Below are 24,536 nucleotides of genomic sequence, written 5' to 3'. Positions count from 1 at the left end.
ATGTAGGGCCCTACCAAACCTATATTCCTTGAATACATTGGTTTGGATCATGTAACACCTTCTTACTTACAAGGGCATATACATAAAAAAAACACACAAATACATTACACGAATCTAGAATGAAATTAGTCTTAAAAAACCCGACCACCCCCTCCCCTCCCCATCCGAAACAAATCTAGGGCCTACATCTATCCTAAATATTAAATCCTACCAACATCTGTCATACCATTTATAACTATCCTTCTTCAAATCCAATCCCCAACCCATCAACCCCTGATTAAACAAAACCTAAATCATCCCACACCCACATTCACCAACCCAAATACATACACACACACACACACACACACACACACGAAGGTTCCGTTATTCCGAAGTTTCGTTTTTTCCGAGGCTTCATTTTAATATCCGAAACACACAATTCCCTATACCTAGAGGTTCGTTCAGATCCAAACATGAAATTCGGAATAACGAACCTTCGGAATAATGAGCCTTCGGACGAATGAGCCTTCAGAGTAACAAACTTTTGCAATAACGAAATGTAACCCCCTTCCCACATACCGACGCACACCCGAACCGATACCACATTCCTTCCTGATGAAACGATTTCCCAATGTTGATAAATAAGACATAATGGACCGTATGCAGAAAAGCAGCATCTGCCCGCACGCAAGCTCCACTCCGAATTCATAATTATACAAATCTGCCAAAAAAAAACCCCATCAAATTCAAAGCTGCTGATAAAATCAATATCAATGTTTATGCCAGCAACAGCTTACTAGGTATCCCTCCCCACGCGCAGCTAAAAAACACATACGCAAAAAACTGACATAATAAACACATTCTTCCATCACAAACACACACACACACACGCACAAACGGACACTAAACTATCATGTACACACGCACATACACACTTCCTTGAAACCTCATCGCCATTACGAGAAGAAAACACCGGACGATCCCAGGTACGGTTGTGGTGTAGATTTATTACCGCAGCCAAGACGCTTAACACGATTGCCCACCGGAGGGCGTTAACATTATAAACAACAATGATAATAACATTAACAACAAACAAACATGCTGGCGTGACTACTTCTTTTCTCCTTTGCTTACAAAGCTCAATACAATACTTCTCTCTGAAAATCCAATTCGGCATGTCAAACAAGATTCTAAGTAATTCTTGGCAACATGTCTACTACACTGTATAAACAACATCAGTTTATACCTCCAATAAAATGGAGCAAAATATCCTACTCAAACACAAAGAGAGGAAGCTTTATTTATAACATCAACTGACCCTTAACCTAATAAAATATCGTCACAATTGAGTAACACTTATAACGCATCATCTCTTTTGGCACTGTCAGCTTGATGTTACACATCAACTATCAAAGTCTGTCAAACTGCTGAGCAAGTCAAAAACCAGCTTGTAACAACGAAAAAAAGGAACCTATATACATACATAAGTCATAACATTCCCAAACAGGTATTACGAAAGGTCAAACAACAAATAACTTACATATCTACTTATCCTGCAAATATGCAAACATTACAATACTTTTATGCCCTTTTACATAACACATGAGCACTAAGATAAATCATAATAAATTTGTAACAATCACTTCAAACTCTATTAAACTTTTGTATCAAAATTAAACAACTGTACCACACCATCATTTAACATACATGTACATACATTGTACCATCTTCACCACCTTCTCTCTTCAATTCCTTTATGAGAGTGTGTGATAATCGAGACAAAAGAACATAACTACCGCCAGACGATGTGTTCTTCCATCCCTATAAAAATATCTATCTAACGCTTTAAATCATAGTACGTAGAGACTAAAATCTCCATTGACACACATGTACACTAGTGAAATCAAACACAGTATACTTAAAATCCACCATCTTGTAGTTTTCAAAAATAAACATGATACACGTATGCATGGAAAGAATACACGAAGCTATGACATATGCATGCACTTCATATTACCCATAATACACATCAAAATCACTTCATTAAGCAATTATACACAGACAGCTCCCTGCATAAATGATACAATACTTATGCATATAAAAAATTTGCAATAACTACTTTATACTTCTACTACAGCATGGTATACTGTTAGTAAAAACACAGAGTCACACGTGGGAATGCTGGACAAGCATAAACACAGGGTCTATAACTATACTCATATATCAAACCAAATAATGGGTGACTTTAGCAAACTGTAACATAAGGATTGTTTTAAAAAACCAAACCTAAAAATCTACACTCAAACAGTGACTTACTTGACTGTTGCATAGATATTATCTTCAAAATTATGCATATAACATTTGGAATGCAATTACAAGTAATATCAAACACAGAGCATATTTATGTAACAAGTGCTGCCCAGATCACTTCTTTCTGTTCACTGCAAATTGTAAACTAGAAGCACTCGCAATCGAGCACATGTATCCCCCGAACCCATCTCCCATACTCCATCTGGATTACTTTGTAGGCCACAATTTTGTACATGGCAACTGTTGCAGGATACAATAAAATCCAAATAGATGTAGGTGTATAAATTTGACTAAGATACATGTACATAAAACATTTTTTAAAAGATCAGTCAAGAAACAAGGTAGGGTCGCACACACAAGCGGACCCTGTAGAATTTACCTTTTCATGTATAAAGACAGAACAAACGAAGGTGCCACCACCAAAAAAATATGAGCATCTTCATTTCACTATAAAGCACCTTTTTACCAAATTTGAAAAAAAAATCTTATAAAAAATGTGGCTGATAGAGCACACACAAGAAGTAAGCATTGGCATCCAAAGTTGGAACACTGAGGGCGCCATTACCACAAACTGTTGTGTCCTTCATGTGGAATGATCACCCATACTTCTCCCTAGCAAGTCTGAATGAAATCTGTTGGGTAATAATCAAGTTACAGCAACAGAAGAGGCAATAATAAATCATAATATACACAATACTTTATCGACAAGAGGTATAAAACCTGTATAATCTGAAACTAAAACAAGTATTATACAGATCTTGCAGATCAAAATAATTATAAAGATCTGCATAATACCTATGTAAAAAATCCCATATGAGGAATCACTCAGATCTCAAATTTGAACAGAAAGTACAAATACCCGAATGAGGGTAAAGTGTAAGAAGTATAAAAACAGATTTGGTTTCCCATCCAAAACAGAGAAATGAAATTGGCTTTACCCAATGATGTAAAACCACACATCTTATAAAAGATAGAGAACCCTCTAAGAACACAACACACTTACATACATGTATGTACAAAGAGGACAGAGTCCAAAGGCTTGAGTAGGACAGGGACAAACTTGCATTGCAGCAATGAAAGCGATCATAACACATGAGTACACCAACTACATTGGTGAAAAGCAAACAATAAGCTGAGGACATTACTGATAAACAGCAGAACAGTACAATTGTATCTATTCTCTCTCTTGTCTTTGTTTGTTTGTTTTTTTTAATGAAAACACAAAAATAATCAGGAAGACGTGTATCTATAAAAAGAGGGTACACCTGGTACAAATACTGACAACTGAAACATTACATTTACTTTCTGATGAAAAAACAAACAAACCAACAACCGTAAATGTTTAGAAAGAATGAAATACAATCGTACATGTATACCCGATAAAAAGGCATGTTAAACATCTTATTCATCTGTACATAAAAACACAAAAGAATGAGTTACTGCATGATTAACATGTCCATCAAAGTCTATTGTCTATACTCAATATACACAAAACAAAATGGGCCACACTATCCAGGTGCATAGGCAGCACAGATAGAAGAGGGGCATGACTTGGGGTAGGGAGTCATCAGGGTGTGGGCCAAAGAAGCCGCATGGAGCATGTAGGACATCAGTGGGCTGCTGGCATCAGGGGGGCGCGAATGGGAACAGGAAAGGAGCAACAAACTCATCCAGAGGGAAGGAGCTTGTACTGCCCGTAAGGGGATGGTGGACGGTGGCCGGCTGGAACCATCAGGGGGATGGTTGTCATCATACGCAAGGTAGGGGGCAGGAGCAGAAAGGGCAGGGACTGGCTGTACCAAAACTTGGCTAGTGACGAGAGGACAATGCTCGAGAACATCATCAGGCCACGGCTGGGGAGGCGTATCCCACCCCATGGGTGACATGTGGTGCACATCAGTCGAGCTGTCAGGAGGGAAACTGCTGGTGCTGGTACACAAAGGATATAGCAATACAGGACCAAGATGGGCATCAGAGGTATCCCGTACAGCGGTCAGGGAGCAGACATCACCATTGTGACAGGAAGTGCTAGGGACAACATTGAAGGGCACCCTTAGCTTGGGGTCAGGTGCACCCACGCGGGCACTACCGGGGTATTGCATCGCTGTTGGGAGACCAACGTCCATGGCTTCAGCCTCAGGGGGTGGACCATGTGCATGGGCAGGGCCTTCTCTGTCTTGGGGAGTCTGTGCGATGTCTATCATGACAGCAGATGGCGATGGGGTGCCAGAGCATGGGATTGATGAGGTGTGCGTTGGCAAGGCTGGGCACGTAGCAGCCAAGGGTGGAGGGTCATTCACGCCTTCCAGCTGGGAGCCGGACGGGGATGTAGTAGTAGGGCAATGAGGATCACAATTGACAGGATGGTGACAGTCATCAGAGCTAAGTCCATACTCAAGGTGGTGTTCCTGCTCTGTATGTAGAAGTCCAGCATGGGCGGCAGGCAAACGCTCGGTGCAAGAGCTAGACTCACACTGAGCTAAAAGCTGAAGGTGACTGGAATCAGGCGTGCTGTCAGCTGCTTTGCAAACAGATTGATGCTGGTTATCATAGTCACTTGAATGAATAGGCTGACAGGAAGGAGGATAATCACAATGCCAATTGTATGTGAACACAGAGTCATCGCTGAATGTGACTTCATGCTTTGAGGGGCGCACTGAGATGTCGTTTGTTTCCATGAAGGGGGCGCTGCCAATTATGTCCTTATCTGTGTTGTCATCACTCACGACGATGGCATCAAACAACATCTGTAAGCCATTACAATAAATAGAGAAGCAGGTCAGGCCTACTATCTTTGTCAGCATGAGACTATCAGGCAGCTTGAGACTATCTCCAATAGACCAGTAATCATGAATTAAGTGATCATCATATCCATATGAATCAACCACAATATCCAACTCCAACTTCTCTGCCATTGACACTCTGATGATGTTCAGTGGTGTACCACTTCTCAAGTGGACGTCGACCTCCACGGGAGGGTAGAGACCAACAGTTCCGGGGAAGTAGGGGGTTGTGCACAATGTGTCAGCTGCCGTGGTTCCGACAGTAGTCACGGGGCACCGATATGTCGGTGCGGGTGCGGGTGCCTTGGACTTGGCCGCTGCGGCGCATCGCTGCGTTGATGCATCACACATTTTCAATGTGTATGTATGGGACTACACACACAAAGGTGAAATCAGTACCTGGAACTATCACAGCGCTTTTGCTGAACGTCCGGCCCCTTTTATGTCGAGCGAGATCTCTCCCCGTTCGGATTCCTGTGGACGTTAAATCGGGCCTAAGATTCGGATCCCAAACGATGCCACCACGCCATTACGAGAAGAAAACACCGGACGATCCCAGGTACGGTTGTGGTGTAGATTTATTACCGCAGCCAAGACGCTTAACACGATTGCCCACCGGAGGGCGTTAACATTATAAACAACAATGATAATAACATTAACAACAAACAAACATGCTGGCGCATGACTTTTTACATAGCATGTTTGCATTGATGTAGCCATGTAAGTTATGTGTTAGTATTTCAATGATTATGTCCAGAACGATATTACCCAGCAAAATGTGCTTCGAGGGCGGGCGACAATCCGTGCCGCCAGCCCCCTACACGGATTGTCGCCAGGCGACAATCCGTGTAGGGGGCGACAATACGTGCCGCCAACGCCTGTTACGGATTGTCGCCCCGAGCAGGAGGCGACAATCCGTGTAGGGGCGACAATCCGTGTCGCAACAAGGGTCTTGAAAGGAGAAATTTCCTGAGTTTGATGTACATAAGGTGGGCATTCAAAAGAAATGTTCTGATTGAGCCTTGAAGGGGGACATTTTCTGATGTAGATATTAAAAGGTGAGTCTTAAAAGGGCATTTTACCGGTTTTTTATTTTTTTATATGTTGTTCTTTTAATTCTAAAAGACCCAGCGGTGCAAACAGAATCAAAATTTCATAACGATTAAGTCCGTAATTTAATGTTAAAAATGGAACTTTTTAGGTGAGTATTATGCTAATGAGCTGACGAGCCCGGATGTTATGATGTCACAGGTGCTCTCACTATTACTGATTACAAGTGCTTGCATACGCGTGCGTTAATTCGTATCGAGTAGCAGACGACGCTTAGGCCTAATTTAGCTAGCAGGCGGCGCTTGTGTACTGTTCTATCCATGTAGATATCTCAAATTTCACTAAACCAAATCGCACCAAAATTACAGGATATACTTCATAGCATATTTCAAAGTATTCTCTTATATTTGAACGAAATCAGTAATCGAGAAGTATCAATATTGACGCCGACTTTCAAGTCGTCACTCAAAAAAAAATCACTCTTCGCGAGAGATCTTGGCGAACGCAAGATGCACAATCTAGAACTGAAGTTAGCCGACTAGTACTGTGCGAACCGGGAATTTACGCGAGAACTAAACTCAAAAGTGTAATGATTTTTGCGACTTGTGTGATATAGGAACTACATTTTTCACTCAGCCCTCATCTACATTAGATGGCGAACCATCGCTCGATCATCATGATCATCAATGCGTAACGTTACTTACACACGGTCTTCTATGGGCAGCACGTTCGGATAACGATGCCAATTTCATTTTGCATATGGGCAAGTCCATGAAAAAAGTTACCTCAGGGTGAAAAAATAAATTTCACAGACTTTAACTGAATTTATGTTCAAAGTATTCAGAAAAGCCTATACTTAGATGAATATAAAGAAAATTTGGGGAAAATCTAGCAAAATTGATTTTTTCACCATGTCAAACTAAATTTAGCTTCATTTTGAATGTAGTGCTCAAAAGCACTGTTTTGAACACATTTTATTCATGAGAGAAAAATTAGAATGTTTAAGCCCATCTTGGCTGCATTTTATTTTTTTTCTACTGTCCATGGAATGCACTAAATGAAACAGAAAGAATTTTTCAAAAATATATTATATTAAGAAAATCACAGCGTATTGAAATTTGGTGATTTCTACCTTTTTGAAAGTGTAATGTCCGTGACGTTTTAGGTATAAAAGTTTTTGTACAGAGATTAAAATTGATCCAAGTAAGTTAAAATTTGGTTTGCAAAGCTAGAATATGGTGTTACACACGATTACAAATTAAATTTTGAAACACATGAATACTTTTCCAGTAAAATGCGTCACGGACATTACAATGTTATAAATCCCATAGACGTCACGGACATTACTAAGTATCAAAAATTTAGAAATACTTTTTTAAAAATGCTGAAGTTTTGTAATTAAACAATGTTTTTCTGATTATTAATCAATCTGTTACACAAGACTATCAATTAAATTTTGAAACACATGAATACTTTTCCAGTAAAGTGCGTCACGGACATTACAATGTTATAAATCCCGTAGAAGTCACGGACATTACGAAGTATGAAAAATTTAGAAATACCTGTAAATAATGATGAAGTTTTCTAATATTGCCTGTAATCTTTCTTTGTTAGTGTGAATGTGTGTGTGGGTGTGTGTGTGTGGGGTGGGGGGCATGTACACATGGATTGTATATGGGGGGGGGGGCAGGTATGTGTGTGTGTGGGGGGGGGGGTAATACCTTGTTCATCAAATCTTTACCCTTGCCTTTAATCTGTTTCTACTTTCATTATCTCACCAACCTGCAATTGGGTCGTTCGTTTGAGTCAAGTTCTTAACCAAAAAGTCAGTGAAATATTTTGTAGCTCAAATCACTGCAGTTCATGGAGATGGATGTACTGAACTTACATTCATGATAAGACAGGGTACATCTAATCTGTTCGTCTATAGCAATGAAGAAGAGTCTTTCATCGAGAAGACACAGATTATCGAGTGTCTGTCTTCTCTAACAATGGACAATCTAAATATATGTTCCTTTAAACAAAACTTTGAAGCTGAATAACTAAACTTTTTTACAAAATAGCAGTAGCAGTAGCTCACAATCTACCCTGTAGAATTGCATCTAGGCATTTTTTGCTTTGGTTATGTGTTCTCTTAACTGTACTTAATTTTGTGGTATAATGAACCACTTAAATTAGTCTGTATCGTACCATGATTGTACATTCATGTTTATTATTGCCACTTATCAGAGAAAATCATGTATCAAAGAAATACTTTATGTTGTAAAGCTAGCTCATACAAAAAAGATGTCAGCAGAAAGAACTAAACAAAAAGTTAATCACTTATCATGTTCAAGGTTCATCAAAGGTGTAATATCTGTAACATCCGTAGGCTTGTTCCTATATATAAAAAAGTTGTACCATCAATATCATTCGAATATCAGAGATAAATATCAATATTACTGATTATGTATTCTTCATGTTATGATTTACTTATGAAGATTGTTTCATTTGTCAGTATTGAGCCATTGTTTGATATCATTTCATTTTTGTATTATTACATTGCATCATTCATATAACATGTTTATTTTTACCTTGGAAGGTGAAAAGAGAAGAGATAAATATTTCAGAGAAATTGTTTAAAGTTGACACGATTTATTTCATGGCATTGTATGTTTAAAAAATGAGAAAAAGTGAAAACAAAAGAAAAAGAAAGTATTAAGTAACTGACTGATATTTCATATATTTTCAAAGTGCATAAAATTGTAATGTCCGTGACGTTTTAAGACTTTTCTCTTTGAGTTTTCTTTTCAGTTTAACTTTTAGGGATTGCTTCAATGACAGTGTTTATGTATTCTTAGATGATTGTAGAAGACATACCATGTAGAATAGTCTAAATTGTAAAAGTACTTTCATTTTACCATATCTATATACTTTTATTAAATAATATTGAGTTGTTTATTGTTGCCATGGAAACTGAAAAACATTGTTTATTTCATAGAATGGACTAAAAAGTATCTTTATGTACCCTACAGTCCTTTTGCTTCAGAAAAAATAGAAAAAATAGTTTTTCACTAACCTTACTTTCAGTTTTTAATAAGTGGACAAAAGCGTAATGTCCGTGACGCTCAAAATGTAATGTCCGTGACGCCAGATTTCTTTCCATCATTGTCATTTGAAACACTTTTTAATTTAAATTTGTTTAAAATATGTTACAGCAATATCAAAACATTCATTGTAAAGGAAAAATGTCTTATTAAGATGATTAAACTCACAGAGTTTGTAAACTATTTGTTGGCATGTAAAGAGTTGTGTCCAAAAAATGTAATGTCCGTGACGCACAACATTTTCTGGCATAATTAAACAACGATTGTATATTTTTTTCTTATATTCACAGTGTTGTTTTATCTAGATGAGTGGTGTGTGATCACCAAGTATTAGCTTCAAATAAATGTTTTCTCTTTTAAAACTAACCTCATAAAGTGTCAAAAAATGTCTGAAATGTAATGTCCGTGACGCTGGACTTGCCCATATCTGGAATTTCCCAACAAGTTTTATCTAAATAAAAAGCTGTTGAAGAGCTTGCTTTTAAAGATTAATAGATATTGTTTAACATATTTATTATAGCTCCATATTGCAATCATACTAAATAACAGCTTTTGGAGTGCTTCGTGTGAGATTTCATCAGTAAATTGGCATTATGTAGTTCGTCTTGCTAATGTCGGAGTTGTGCACAAAGAGCACCTGTGACGTAGGCCAAATTGCGTGGATCGTTCCATGGCTTGCTTGTTTTCATTTTTTTCAAAAAATCATTACAGGCTTATCCTGGGTTTTACAATCCTCTCTTTCCAGTAGTAGGCATCAAAAAATGTAGACTAGAATTATCAGACAATTAGAAAATGTCAGTACAGTTTTCTTTTAAAGGTGGGCAAATTCCAATCTTGACAAGGCAGGCCTCGAAGGGGGAAATTTGTGTGTGTGTGTGTGTAGATAGGGAGAGCCTTGAAAGGGAACACTTGTTGGTTGAGATAGGAAGAGTGCTAAAAAGAGGACATTTTCTGGTTTCAACAGGAATACTTCTGTAGCTTTGAAGAAGAGCTTTGGGCTCACAAAGCAATGGACAATGGCGCATTCATGGGAAGCATCAGTAACAAAAAAATCTCAGTAAAGTTCTCAGTTCTTTCAGAAACTGGAAGTAACATTGATCCATGAGTTCCCCCTTTTCTCACATCAAAGTTTGACTACAACAGTCACTGACATTGGTCAAAACAATTCATTCACTCCCGCCCCCTTCTAAAATGAGGGAAAAAGGCATAAAAAACATTTGGAAATCAAGCACCATATTCATGTAAATGAGATTTTTTCTGTTTTGTTTCAATACATCTGCTGCTAACTCCTTGAATCTCGACTATCATTTAACCCGTTGAGGACGGTTTGATTTTGCTACAACACGCATTTCCCATAGATGCTTGCCCGAATATACTCGGGACTCGTCCTCAACGGGTTAATTGTAGTGCATTCATTGTTGAGTTTGGAGTACATTGTATACTTGACTGCTTGACTTCCAAATTACACTTTCCTTTGTGTTCTCATCAGACAACTTTCAATTACACTTAGCATAGTTAATGATTCATCACTAACTGGCATTTTATGCATGAATACTGGAGTACCGGTAAATATATAAATGAATACATGTATACACAGTGTACATGTATGCACAATACAAAAAATAATCAAGAAGCAGAGATGTAGACTATGTCACCTGCACCTGCAGGCATGTGTGTTACGTGTACCTTGTCTCTCCTAGAAACTGGAAAGTCATTTCATGAGAGAAGTTCTTCAAGTTCTAAATTTCCACTGGCAAAATATGTAATAGAAACCACAAAGACTAGTGTGCAGATTAATCAAGCAAAAAAAGAGAAGAAAAAGCAAACACAAAACAACAGCTCAAACACCAAGCCGATATGAATTTCAAAATGTTATCCACTTACGAGAAATTTGAGCAAGGACAATGAGACATGGCCGTGCCGTGATTCTTGAACACATCAATTTCTCCATCGTCCAGGTAAATGCAGTGCGCCAACACAGTCTCCATTGCAAAGAAGTTTAAGACAAAATTCTCACCTTAGTTTCCAGAAAACATACATTGAAAAATGAGTGAGATCTATATTTCCTGACTTGAGGCAAGTGTATTATCATTTAGATTTTACTCTTTGTCAAAAAACACAATGCAATATTTTGTCATCTCACAAAAATTTCACAATCATTGCCAAATTTTACATCTGTAATGTCATTCTCACAAGAAGTGTCCATCTGTGTTTGAACACCATAGCATCAGGTGGCCAGTGCTAAGTTTACTTGAAAAGGTCCACAAGAGCCCTTGAAATCAACAAGAACAACAGCTGTAAAGAGAATGAGCGCCTCATGCTTCAAATTCACATATAAACCTCTACTGTAGTCTCAAAGCATAAACTAATAATAATTATGTGATCTACTGAATGGCTTCTACATTCCAACCTGTTCATTAACTCTTTGTGTGTTGTGTTCAAACGCCCGGCGGTGCGCCAACTCACATATTCTGCTCAAACGTACACACCCACCCAAACTGATTGATAATCTTTATTGCCAAATGCCACAGCACAATGAAAGTCTTTCTTGTGATTCTATCCCTGTCACATGTAGCTTGCATTTTATGTGGCGATTGACTATCAAATGATTTTCCCTACTGGATTTGCAAATAAATTCTAGGTTTCTGTTAACTGTTCTGAGTGCAAAAGTCATGCCTCTACAATAATGTAGATACTGGTCATTTGAACGAAAAACAATCATAGATTTGTCATACAATTTACATTGAAGAAAAGCTGGGCATATTCTCTACAACTTTGCTCATTACACGACCAGGGTATACAAATCTATTAAAAGTTACGTAGACTTGAAAAACAGAACGCTTTGCCAAAGTATGACTAGGTACATTGTACGTTGCATTCTCAGAATAATGTGGCACACAGGGTTTATACCATGGCACATAAAGAGTTAATGCAAACATTACAGGTCTAAAGATTCACAATGCTGCTTATCAGAGTCTGCTTTTCTAAACAAACACTACTCAATAAACTGCTAGTACATTTTGCACAAAGAAATGATGTTGCATATTTGACAAAAAGCATATTACATGTATCAAATTTCATGAAAAATCAATCACTCTTATGTCGCTATGGCGTCTGATATGCCTCCCCCATAATGAATGGTTCTCCTAATACATTATAAGTCTACAGTACAATGTCTTGACAATGTGTGATGACAGTTTCACATGACTGGCAAAATACTAAATGACAGGTTTGTCACAAATGTGTTGAATGTTCACTTTCCTTGAACTAGGTTTAATTGGATAAATGGCAATGTTGTCTAAGAGTGCAAGTATTTAAGGATTTGAAGATTTTTTTACTTTTGACCCTTTTACGTATAATTTTAGCATTTGGTAATTTTTTTCAAGGAATGGAAAAAAAAAGTGCAATTTCAGTATCAAATAGCAAAATATTAGTATTTTAACTGGGCTCTGACCCTTGACCTTTGACCTTATGACCCTAAGACTCCAAAGAGAATCACTGTCAAGTAGAACATACATAAATATGTACTGAGTTTCATAATGATACTTTGAATCATTTTTGAGATACATATGGAGGACAAAGTGAAATTTAGCACTTTCACCTGACATTTGACTGTTTGGGAAGAAACTTCCCAGAGAATCTCTATTGTGTAATACATGTATTTAGTTTCAAGAAAAAACCTGCAGGCATTGCATAGATATGAGGGAAATAGTGAAATTTTGAGGAGTTGACCTTGACCTTTGACCCCCTGAACTTTAAACCATGATCTCCAAATTCCCTAGATAATCACTGACAGTCAGTACATGCATACATGTATTACAACCGTAAAGTCTCCATGAAGGTGCCTTGAACCATTTGTGAGAAACGTGTGGAGAAAAAAAGTGAAATTTTCACTTGACTTTTTACCTCATGACCCAAAACTCTCTCTGGATAATCTTTATTTGGTAGTACACATATACTGTATGTACGATTTTGTACATGTATATGTTAAAATACAAAGTCATGTTAGAATTTCATTTTTTTTCATATCTCAGAAATGATTCAAGGTTCATTTATAGAAGAACTTAATGAATATGCATGTACTGATTGGCAGTGATTGTCTTGGGAACTTTAAGGTCAAACTAAGGTCAAAGGTCAACTCAATCTTTCATTATTTCCCTAATATGTATGCAGTGCCAGAGGTTGTTGTTGTTTTTTTTTTTTTGGTATGAGCCTGCATGTTATCTTAATTATATAATTTTACATTTTTGTATTTATGTAATACTGTACATGTACATGTATATTTCTCATTTTAGTAAAGTCATTTGTAATTCAGCCTCTGGCTGCAATCAATAATTTGTTGAATAAAGATATCATTAATAATAATAATAATAATATACACTAAGTTTTACGAAAATACCTTCAGGTATTGCACAGAGTATGGGGGGAATAGTGAAATTTTGAGCATTTGACCTTTGACTTTGAGCATGTGCACCAAAATGTTGATAGGCACAACTTCGCCCACTCATACATACATGTACATGCCAAGTTTCATTAGGATACCTCAAACATTTTTTTAGTTATGCTGTCCACAAACTTGATTACGCATGGACGGAACAACCTGAAAACATGAATGCCCCTGATGACAGTACGTGGCGCAGGCATAAATAAAGAGAAAGAGAGACAAAACTGGGGAAAGGAACCAGCTTGATCACATATGAGACAGCCTACACTCTATGCAGCAGTATGCATTCCTTTTTGTTGACTTTAATTCATTAGAAAGTTTAGAGTGAATTAAACACTAACCTTGTCAGTCATGAGTCCATGTGTGTCATAAACATCTGTGTAGTTCTCACACTGTGGGAACAATTCTTTAACCCATTCCACCTCATCAATGTTTTCTGATATGTGACTCTGAGAGGGGCATAAACAAAAAATAAAGATTACAACATGATTCTCTTTCTGTGGATGACAAAGAGAAAAACAACAATTACAACAGGCAATATGGCATCAGCAAAGTGAGCCCAATGCAATTATTTACTGCATAGGGCTCTGTAAAAAATGATAACAGCTTTGAGGCTTAACATGCATATAGCCTTCAAAATAGATCTGAACTTGTTGCAAACGTATACCTTTCTGTGGTACACCTTGATGGCGCAGTCGTGTATGTCACGAACTGAATTAGGCTAGTTTTGGCTGCCTGGTATGCTATGGGGTGGGGGGGGGGGGTGACGGGGGATCCCTGAGATCTCAGCGCTACAGCCGTCAAATTTGGAACGCATACTGCCTGAAATGTAGTCTACAATATTCAGAAATGAATTAATTTTTAACCCGATGAGGACGAACTGATTTTGCTACAGTACATACGCATTTCCCATAGACCCCTGCTTGAGTATACTCGGGATTCATCCTCTACTGGTTAATTAGTAACTGATTTAATAATCAAACAAAATCATGCACAAAATTGGAATTTTGGTCTAATACAGAGGATTCCCATCATACTTATAACAAATTCCTCGGGACCGGCAGATTTCTTTCGCTTTATTGAAATTTCATTATAACCGAACAAATAAACAATAAAAAGACATAGAGCTGACAACTTTGCGACCTGGATATTTATTTTGTTGTAACCGGAATTTTGTTATAACCTTCTTCGTTATAACGGGAGTGCACTGTATACTCATATAAGCCACAGGATTTTCAGTGGAAAAAAGTACTGCAACAAGGTCTAACACTGGGATAGAACATCAAAAAAATGGCTGTACTCAAATTGCTTCGTTTGTATTTTATTGTCTGTGCAGTTTCCTCTGTATCAAACTTATACCTACAATAGACACCTGCCCGAGTATACTTAGGACTTGTCCTCAACGGGTTAATTTTCTGGCACCAGAAAATTGCGCTGAAGTTTTTTTTCCCTTGCTTGGACTTGTCGCATTTTGGTCTGTCCATGTTATGTGCATTTACCACCAAGTCTAGAAATGGTAAAAAACACAAGGTTCGATACACTTTCACACCTGTTATTATCTTCTCTCATCAAAATTAAGCCATTCAATTGAAAAACAGCAGAGTTTCAATGAACATTCATAATTTGACCTTCATATGTTACAACATAAGATTTCGGTCCAGCATCACACGTTTTCACCCAAAATTTTCCATGTTGGCATAAATTTTAACAGTTGTTTGAAGCAATTTTGGGGCAAAGTTATCTCTCATTAAAGTGTTCTGGAAGATCAGATTGTATTCGGGGGTGCTGCACATTGGAAACAGAAAATAAAGAGACACCCCTGAAAAGTAACCTTTTACTGTGCAAATGCCCACAAACCGGTACTAAACATTGCCAAGATTCTGATCATTCCTAGGTAAAAAGATCTCGAAGTATTGTACGTAATTAGTGGTTAGCTTCATATCCCTGGGATGGAGGCATGGGAATACCAATAAAGAAGAAAACATAACCTGTAGAATTTTAACACCATATGACCACTAACCACTTTACTTGATTGTTGAAATAAGTGCTGGCATGAGGGATATGTACTGTATGCAATATTTGATGTACAGGAGAGGTGTACTGATGTGAGGTAATAATAACTATACATAGAACCTGAGAGTCTGAAATTATATACACAACAAAGTAGTTACAAGATCAGCAAAACGCAAATGCAATCTGAATTGCCTCAGTGGGATGAAGTACACATGTAATATGAAAAAAAAAAATGTACATTAAATTTACTTTTCTTTCAGAGTCTTTTATTTTCTTTACATCTTATTACTTTTTTTTTTGTCACCAACCTGCACATGGAGTTGATGTTTCTTGGCAATGTCAGCAAGGCCCTTCATAAGTGTCGAAGAGCACGAAGGAGCAAAGCGAGGGGTTACCACTGGCTGGACGAGAGGATTTTGAAGAGCTTGCACTTGCTTTACAAACCTTCAAAACATGCATATAACGGAACATAATTACACAAATTATATATATGATTCTGTCTGTGATGATGAAATATTATGCCCACCTGACAACTAACAATGGATCACAATATCAGTTGTTGCTACAAATAACCCACGTTCTTCTTAGATGAAATACCCAAAGTGCTAACTAACATCGGTGGACTCACATTGTAGGCAATAGCACAGCTATAGTGAGCAAAACCTTTTCCCTTTGTCTCTGTTTCTTAACTGAAATGTTCTCTAAGAAATTGTGCCACATATTCTCTGCATAAACATTTTTCTAATGTGAGTAATAAACAGAAATAAGGTTACATGTAAACTGTAGTTTCTGTTTCACAGATGAGCCCAACCCTTACTATGTTACCAGGGTATGAAATTTGTCACCTTTCAGTGTAGGTAGCTTTGATAACCAAATACCGGAAAAGAGTCTATCTTGATCTGGGCAAGTCCAAGATAATGTCCCCTCAAATGCTCAAAATTCATCTTGATTTAATCAAAAAGTTATTGATATCATGTTGTAGCCAAAGAGTTGAAGTATATATTTCCAGCAAAGAAAATATTCAATTATGCAAATTTATGCAAGAAATATAGCCTTAATTTGCATAAATTAAAAACAAACCTTACGTATGGGACAAATTAAAAATATTCATCTAAAATCAGTTTAATTTGTCCTTGACCTAGTTCCTTTATGGACATGACCCCTGTATGAGCTAGTATAATTTCCAATAGGTAAGACAAGGTCAGCACATTAATTATGCAAATTATGCTCTTTCCCAGAACGAAGTGTCCCGTACGTAACGATTTGAGTATGTTTTTTTAAGTTTTTTCTGAAAATTTCCAACATTGACCAATCATACTTTAGGAAGTTCTAATTTATTCATTTTAACTCCAGATTAGCAAAACTAAATGTGGAAATTTAATTAGTCCTTCATCTTATAACTAATTAAAGTTTGCTTACGTATGGGACAAATGCCTTACGTATGGGACATTACATGCAAAGTGAATGGGAAAACGCCTTTTGACATGGATGCTATATGTCCTTACATTTGTTTGGTTAATGGTTATCTTTGCACCTACTCTGAAGGATATGTCTATATATCTACCTCTCCTACTTAGTTGACCTCAGGGAGAGTGTAAGAACAGCATTATTGAGTCATTCTATGATTAAGAAAGGAAAATAAAGAATATTCATTTATACTTGTATTTTCTTATTTTCATTACAGGCTGTGCAGCTGGTCTTCAATTAACATTCCTCCTTTTAACATTTTGATATTGGACATTTTCTTAATTTAGTTATCATTTTCAACTTTACCTCTCTACAAAATGACTTTGTCCTAGAGAATGGGATTCTCTACAAGTGTCATTTTAGGTGCAGTACACTGTTCAGCATGTACTACAGGCTGTACAGCCTAAAAAGGGAAATCAAAACATTATTGTGCTTGTGGTGCTCATCAATGACAACATTACAAGTCTTACTGAAAAGAAAAATCACTTGAGGTGCAGCAGGTAACTTTGTCATTTACTTGAGTTGATAGCAAAGGAAAAACTCTACTCAAATACTTTTTATTTTGATATGATGTTTAATATTTCAACTGCACACCCTCAGAATATGTCATGACTTATCAAGGTCATGAACATGATTTCTGAAAATCCTGTAAAATGAAGACTATAGTTTACATTTGCCATGAACCACAATATCAATACTGGTTCTGTGGTTGGAGTGCTAGTAACACAAATTACACAAACAAATAGGGAATTCAATTTTCTTTTCTATATTGTGTTTGAAGAGACAGATGTGCTCTGAGACACCTTAATCAACTCATACAATTTGTACCCCACATCTACACAATTATCAACAAGCATTGCAATCTCGTAGTGTGTGATCAAATTAGGTTATTAGAATTTATCAAACTTGTAAGTTTCAGATCAGTGAGTTACTTGAGTGTTTCAAATCTAGAATTACATTTTCTCTTAAGATTTAAATGTACAAATGATAATCTTTCCTGTATCACTACACAAGCATGTACAAATGTATGTATGTACAAAGTACAAACACAAATTTTGTCGTCTTTGGTTTCATAGACCTGAAGCCAAGCAATTTGAAAAAAAAAAAGCCAGCATTGGCACATAAATTCTTCTATCTCTTTGTTCTACCACGGCTTTTAAACTCTAAAAGTTTCATTAAAATTGGATTAATTTTGCAGAAGCTAAAATTCACATGGCAAAACATGATGATTACAGAGCAATATTAATTACTCTTGTTGTTGTTGTGTTTTGTGCTGCATTTCAAACAATTACAAAGCTCTATAAAAACTTTACAACTTGCAAGGTAAGCCTAAAACTACTGAAAGTACCCATTTCAAACTGTATTTGCAAATTACACTGTACATGACATTTGATTTTACAGGTGAAATTATCAAGACTACAAATTAGTCATGGTACATGTGCATGTATGATACATCAAGGTCATAAGCTAGAATTCGCATTTTTTTTTTCATTTGATAAAAAATATTGACCAGAGTATTACAAATGGGCTAGAAATAGAGTGTCAGTATACTGTATCTGTACGTGTAGACATCATGAGGACAGTGTTAATGCATGACGGAATCCGAACTAAGACATTTAATTGTAAATTGTTAATTACTTTTATTTGTCTTATTTTAGCTTTTGTTAGGTATCTGAACCGGGAAAGTACCCACTTAGAAGTCTATTTCATTTGTTACATGTTGTAGTATGATTTGTGGAACTGAATATGACACTATGGGGAAATTTAAAGTCATTCCCATGAATACACTTGTGCACTAAAGACAAATGTCCCATACGTAAGTTCAGCCATGTCCCATACAAGACAGTACACGTAAGGTGTACTTTCGTTAATTACACCAACTTCATGAAAATATGCGACATTCTTTTGCAGTGAAACTTTGCTGAAAGATACTTCAGTATTGTACCTTTCTTCACTTCTAAACAGAACTTCATCAGTAAGGTACTTTCAGAGAATTTTCAATTCAAACTTTATTTTGAAAAATCCAGTTTTTCTCTGGTCCCATACGTAAGTTGCCATATTTTTCTTAATAAAATAATTAAGCCAAGGTCAAATGACATAAAACTTAAACACAATATTCTTCTCAGGGCTACCAGTCCTCCTGATGATAAACAGTAAAATCCATGTGCTCCTTCATTACTTTTCAGAGGTTTGAAAACTCTGAATGTCCCATACGTAAGGTGCGCGATATCTTGGACTTGCCCATCTGCGCTCCAAATGTGACCCTGCATCACAAAACCAACAAAAAGTCACTAGACACAGATTTTTAGTTTACAGCAGATTCTGAAGAGCAGACTCTATGCTTTTAAATGATGTATAGCTTAACTGAAATGGACACTCCTAATCTATCTAAATATTGGAAAGAAAGCACACACTCTGGAAAAGTGTGAACTGAGAAAAGAGGCTCTGAAGTACAGGGTCTATTCAAGCACTTTCTCTCTTCCACCAAAGCGTGTTAGATGTGTGATGAATGGGACAAAAACATGGGTGTAAACCACTTGAGCAACAACAATGAAGAGATTATCAGATTATGCTGAAATTATACATGCTCTATGAACACATATTCTGTTCACGATTAATGCCACCTTTCAAAGCAGTAGCAGCATTCCTTCACAAATTACTAGACTTGAAAGTGAAGAGTGTGTATTAAAAAGGGTTACTAAGAAATGAAAAGGGGCCTCCAAGATATACCTGATCTCCCTACTCTACTAAAAAAGAAGGGTTGTAGAAAAACCGCTGAAAATGCACTTTCCTATTCATTTTATGATCCCAAAATTACGAATAATATAGAAGGGTAGCTCTTTCAGAAAGTATGGTTGACCAAATATTGAGTCTTAGTTGACCCGTGTCATCTTTCTTGAGGCGTCACATAAAATCAAGGGTTGCGAATTCTTGTTCGTTTTGTGATGCACGGTCACAAATAGATTACATTGAAATGAAAGACTTGCAGGCCTGCTCACTACAGCAGCCTACTTTCCACTCATTGCACTCCATCTAAAGCCTACGTGTAATGCCCACTGTTGCGACCTAAGCCTGCGATCTGGCACAAGTTGAAATTGACATTGAGCTCGTAGCAGATTGCTGCAAGTTGGCACAATCTCATTATGGATGTGATCTCTTCAATGCCCACTGTGCGACCTCTTTGTGATCTCACGGCAACCTCCCTGGAAAATGCCTTTTGTCCCATAACCATGCATGTGTGCGCAGTTGAGGAATATGACAATAGCTTCTTTTTTTTTTTTTACACCCCGAACTTGGAGTGTGGCCAAGGAGAGTGCGGTACATATCAAATATCAGAATAGGCAGCTGAAATATTGCATAGCCAAATAAACATAAAACATGGTTCAGCAATGTCCAATTAACAGGAAAATCAAGTCAAATAATGATCTCAAATGTCCAGTTTTAAACAGTGCATACATCTGACAAACATAATATTGTTGAGAATTTTTTTGCATGTAAACAGCCCCATACATCAAACACCAGACTACGGTGGCAAGAAATATGAAATTCCTTACGAAATCTTTGCATAATTGCACACTGTGAAAATAATCAAATCACTTCCATGAATATATAGTACAATATGACTTCCAAACAGGCAATGTTCACAAAAATAGATATTTAACTCCCCTTGTGGCTATTCATTTTCTTTATCTGAAAACATACGAAGAAATAACTTTTCTTGAGACTGATGCCTACCTCTTTTGCATCATCCTACAGAGTATAAAAAGATTCTTGTACTCTTTTGGTCATTTGGTTGCAGGTTATAAATAAATACATATCTGCCATTTTTGTGAAAAATACAAAATTATTTCTCAAGTTTCAGATTTCTATTATATTCAATCATGTACCCTTTTGTGTTCTCTAAAAAAAAAAAACGAAAAAAAAGCAAAAGAAAAACTTGGTCATTTCTGTTACATAAGTCATCAGAGCTTGTCTCTGCATTATAATGTCACTGTCTTCATTTGATAAAATGCTTATCAGTGCTCATCTTTTTTTTTTTTCTTTTTTTTTTCTTTTCATCTTTCCTGTGTTTTGGAGTCAACTGATATTTGAAGTACCTACGTGACAGTTGAATTACCTATGACTGATGAGATTCTCATTAACCTGAAATCACACAACCATTTTTATTATGTGGATATTTGGCTTAGCCATGGATATCTCATTTACCTGAATGGATATCGGTTTTTCTAGGGGGGCATTTCATTTCCCTATTGACATCTGAATTCCTCATGTTACCCTTGCTCTGATATTGTCGATATTGGACCTTTAAACCTATATCATACTGACAATAAAACCTGCCAAATTTGCAGAAAGTTTGATCATGTGTGTTCAAAAAGAAGAGCAAAATGTAAAAAGTGGTCCCAAATTTGGTCCTGACCCCAAGGAGGCCACCCCAGGATCTGCCATAAACATACGCTCGTATTCAAAAGTACAATGTACATTCACTACATCAATGTAAATTGTATTTACTCTCAGTATTTTTGGTTTTATAGACAGCGACTCTTTTAAAGATTCTCAAACTTGGGTATTATGTGGCACAATGCCCACAAGGACAAATTCTTGCAAAGTTTGGTTAAACTTTGACCATGTATTTTTAAAGGAGAAGATAAAATTGTGAAAATTGGGTCCTAATTTACCCCTGACGGAGTATCCCAATATCCATCATGAACAAGCTTGATGCTACAGTCACCAATGACAGCACTAAAGCTAAATTAAATTGGGTATTTGGGCCCCTAGTCCACAGGATTGGGGGGGGGGGGGGCTGGGTATGGGGCCAATTTGAAAAAAAAAAAAAAGTGCTATCACCCTAGGGATTTTACATGTCACATTTGGTGAATATCCATCTGTCATGACATATATTTTTTCATTCATTTTTAAGAAGCTGCACCACAAAACCCATCATGAACAAACTTGAAAATAATGTCATCAATGTAATTACAGAATAGTATATAGCTCTATCACTTCTAGTTCCAGGAGAACCAGGGCTGGGGGGGGGGGGGGGGTAGCATTGTATCTGTTTCAACTAATTTCAACAAAAATATCACCATGGGGATGCTACAATATGTGACCCAGCATCACAAATCAACAAAAAGTTGCCTGACATGGATTTTAGTTAAGAGCATATCCTGAAAGAGCAGACTCAAAGCTTTAAAATGATGTATAACTCAATACAAATGGACTCCCCTAACCTACCTAAATACTGGAAAGAAAGCGAGCACTCTGGAAAAGTCTGAACTGAGAAAAGAGGCTTTGAAGTACAGGGTCTATTCAAGCGCTTAATCTTTACTATGTGCTAGCTGTGCGATTAATAGGACTAACATTAAGACGTAAATCACTGGAATGACAACAATGAAGGGATTAATAGATTAAGCTGAAATTGAGCATGTTTTATTAACACATTCTGTCCATGATTCATGCCAACTTCCAAAGCAGTAGCATCATCCTTTCTGAAGTTATTAGAGTTGAAATTGAAGAGTGTGGACAGGGTGTTGCAACACAAATTGTCACCCCGTCCAAAATTGTTGCCCCCTGAAATAGGTGACAATTTGTGCATGGAGCTGACGGCACAAATTGTCACCCACCCTCGAAGCACAATTTGGCTGGTAATATCATTTTTGACATACTAGTCAAGGCGCTAATTCCTATAAGGGGCTTAACCAGTAGTGTTGAGGAAAGTTTGATTTTGCTACAACAAGCATTTCCCATAGACACCTGCCCCAGTATACTCGGGACTCGTCCTCCGGGTTAATTAAGGAGTTCGTTCAACCCACCCTGCAGAAAAGGTTTGACCACACAGAGCGGTAGATGGGACCTCCATGAACATCCCAGGTAGTATGTGATTCCAAATTGTGGTATCATTAAAATTTTACAGGCCACTTTTCATCATTATATGCTGGAACAAACGTTAACCCTAACCAGGCCGGGCTTTTTTGGGTGTTCTGTGGCCGGGGAGGGGTTGATTCAACTCCCCCCCCCCCCCCCCGAGATCTCAGCCATCAATCGCGCAATCACCATGAAATTTGGCACGTGCATTACCTGTGGCATAATCTACCAAGCTATGCATAAAGAAATGTAAATTTTCATCATAATAATTAATTATGCTAATATATGCATAAAATCATACATTTTGCTCTAAATCAGAAATTAAAGCTCGTAGAATCCTAATTTTTGGTGAAAACATTCTTTGTAGCATTCCTAACAATGTACTTGAGAAAAAAATTTGGTATCAAAATCAATTTATGTATTTTCTTGTTTTATGAATTTCTTATGTATTTCCTTGTTTTTTGACCTTTTGTTTTATGATTTTTTTTTCGCAAAATTTATGACAGAACCTATTTCAAGCATAATTATGCTAAAATTAATTAGTTTCAGCCTAAAAAAGTGAAAATAATCATATCTTTATGAATAAGAAGAGAAAACTCCATTTGCATAGACTTTATACACAAAATCACGTTTTTGAGCCATTTTCGTTCTGACAGGCATGTATAAAACGTTATGCAGCGTCGTAATGGTATGCGCAACTTTCATGAAAATGGTGTCAAAAGATGCGCGAGACTTGAAAGTAAAAAGTCAGCGAACGGCGCGGTCAAAAAATTTCGCGCGGCGAAGTAGTTGCGAAAAATGTCGAGGGGGGGGTTGATTCAACCCCCCCCCCCGCCTTTTTAGGGTTAAAAAGTCTGCGTATGCCAAGACTGCTACACGCATCACGGGCACTTGCAGGAAGCTCTATGGGACGCACAGTGCCAGTGGCGCGTGTAGTAGTCTTGACGCAGGCTTTTTTCCACAAAAAAAAAAAAGGTTTGTGCCTGCAAACTATACGGAGTTGTCACACCTTTCCGGGTAAGCTACGCCGGCTTATAACGAGTAGGGATTTTCCAGCAAGCAGAAGAATTTTCTGCGGGCGGACAAGGGTGTTGGCGAGTTCCGTACTTGTGTCTTACCTGCTAGACACGTGCTACTTACCTGTTACTTGAGTGTATTCCATGTGACCTGCATAAAAGCTTCGAAACCGACCCTTCTTCAGTTACGAGCGACATACGGGGACTGCAAAGTACCTGCGTTGGAGTCGCCTGTGAGGTCTGCAAGTAAGGACCTCTTACTTGTGTTCTGCGTGTAACTCTGCGGGCAAACCCCTGCGACTCACCTGCAACAAGTTTTGAGCATGCTCAAGACCTTGTCAAACCGTGCCTGGAGAAGCCTTGCGAGTTGACTTGCGGGAAAAAAAAAGCTATCCGGAGCTCCCCGCAGTTGGCCCGCACCTGGCAGTATTTATCTGGTATCTTGCCCGTATTTGCCCCGAGGTGCGGACGGGGCGATACATTCACCCGCAGCCAAGTTTTGAGCATTACCAAAACATTTTCT

The 24,536-nt window shown here is 37.5% G+C and overlaps 1 protein-coding gene across 1 annotated transcript in view; it reads right to left on the bottom strand.

Annotated features, from left to right (window-relative positions):
- LOC140238367 (guanine deaminase-like) overlaps positions 1-24,536 on the bottom strand; it is an 85,329-nt gene that overhangs the window by 28,431 nt on the left and 32,362 nt on the right. Inside the window, exons 6-8 of the mRNA XM_072318300.1 lie at positions 15,977-16,112; positions 13,997-14,104; positions 11,096-11,193 (exon numbers count right to left, since the gene is read on the bottom strand). Coding sequence (XP_072174401.1) covers positions 11,096-11,193; positions 13,997-14,104; positions 15,977-16,112 — 342 coding nt within the window. The remainder of the gene's footprint in view (positions 1-11,095; positions 11,194-13,996; positions 14,105-15,976; positions 16,113-24,536) is intronic.

The sequence above is a fragment of the Diadema setosum genome, chromosome 14, assembly GCF_964275005.1.
Source record: "Diadema setosum chromosome 14, eeDiaSeto1, whole genome shotgun sequence".
NCBI lineage: Eukaryota > Metazoa > Echinodermata > Echinoidea > Diadematoida > Diadematidae > Diadema > Diadema setosum.
Note: the sequence above shows the minus strand (reverse complement) of the source record. Positions and strands in the feature narration are given on the sequence as shown.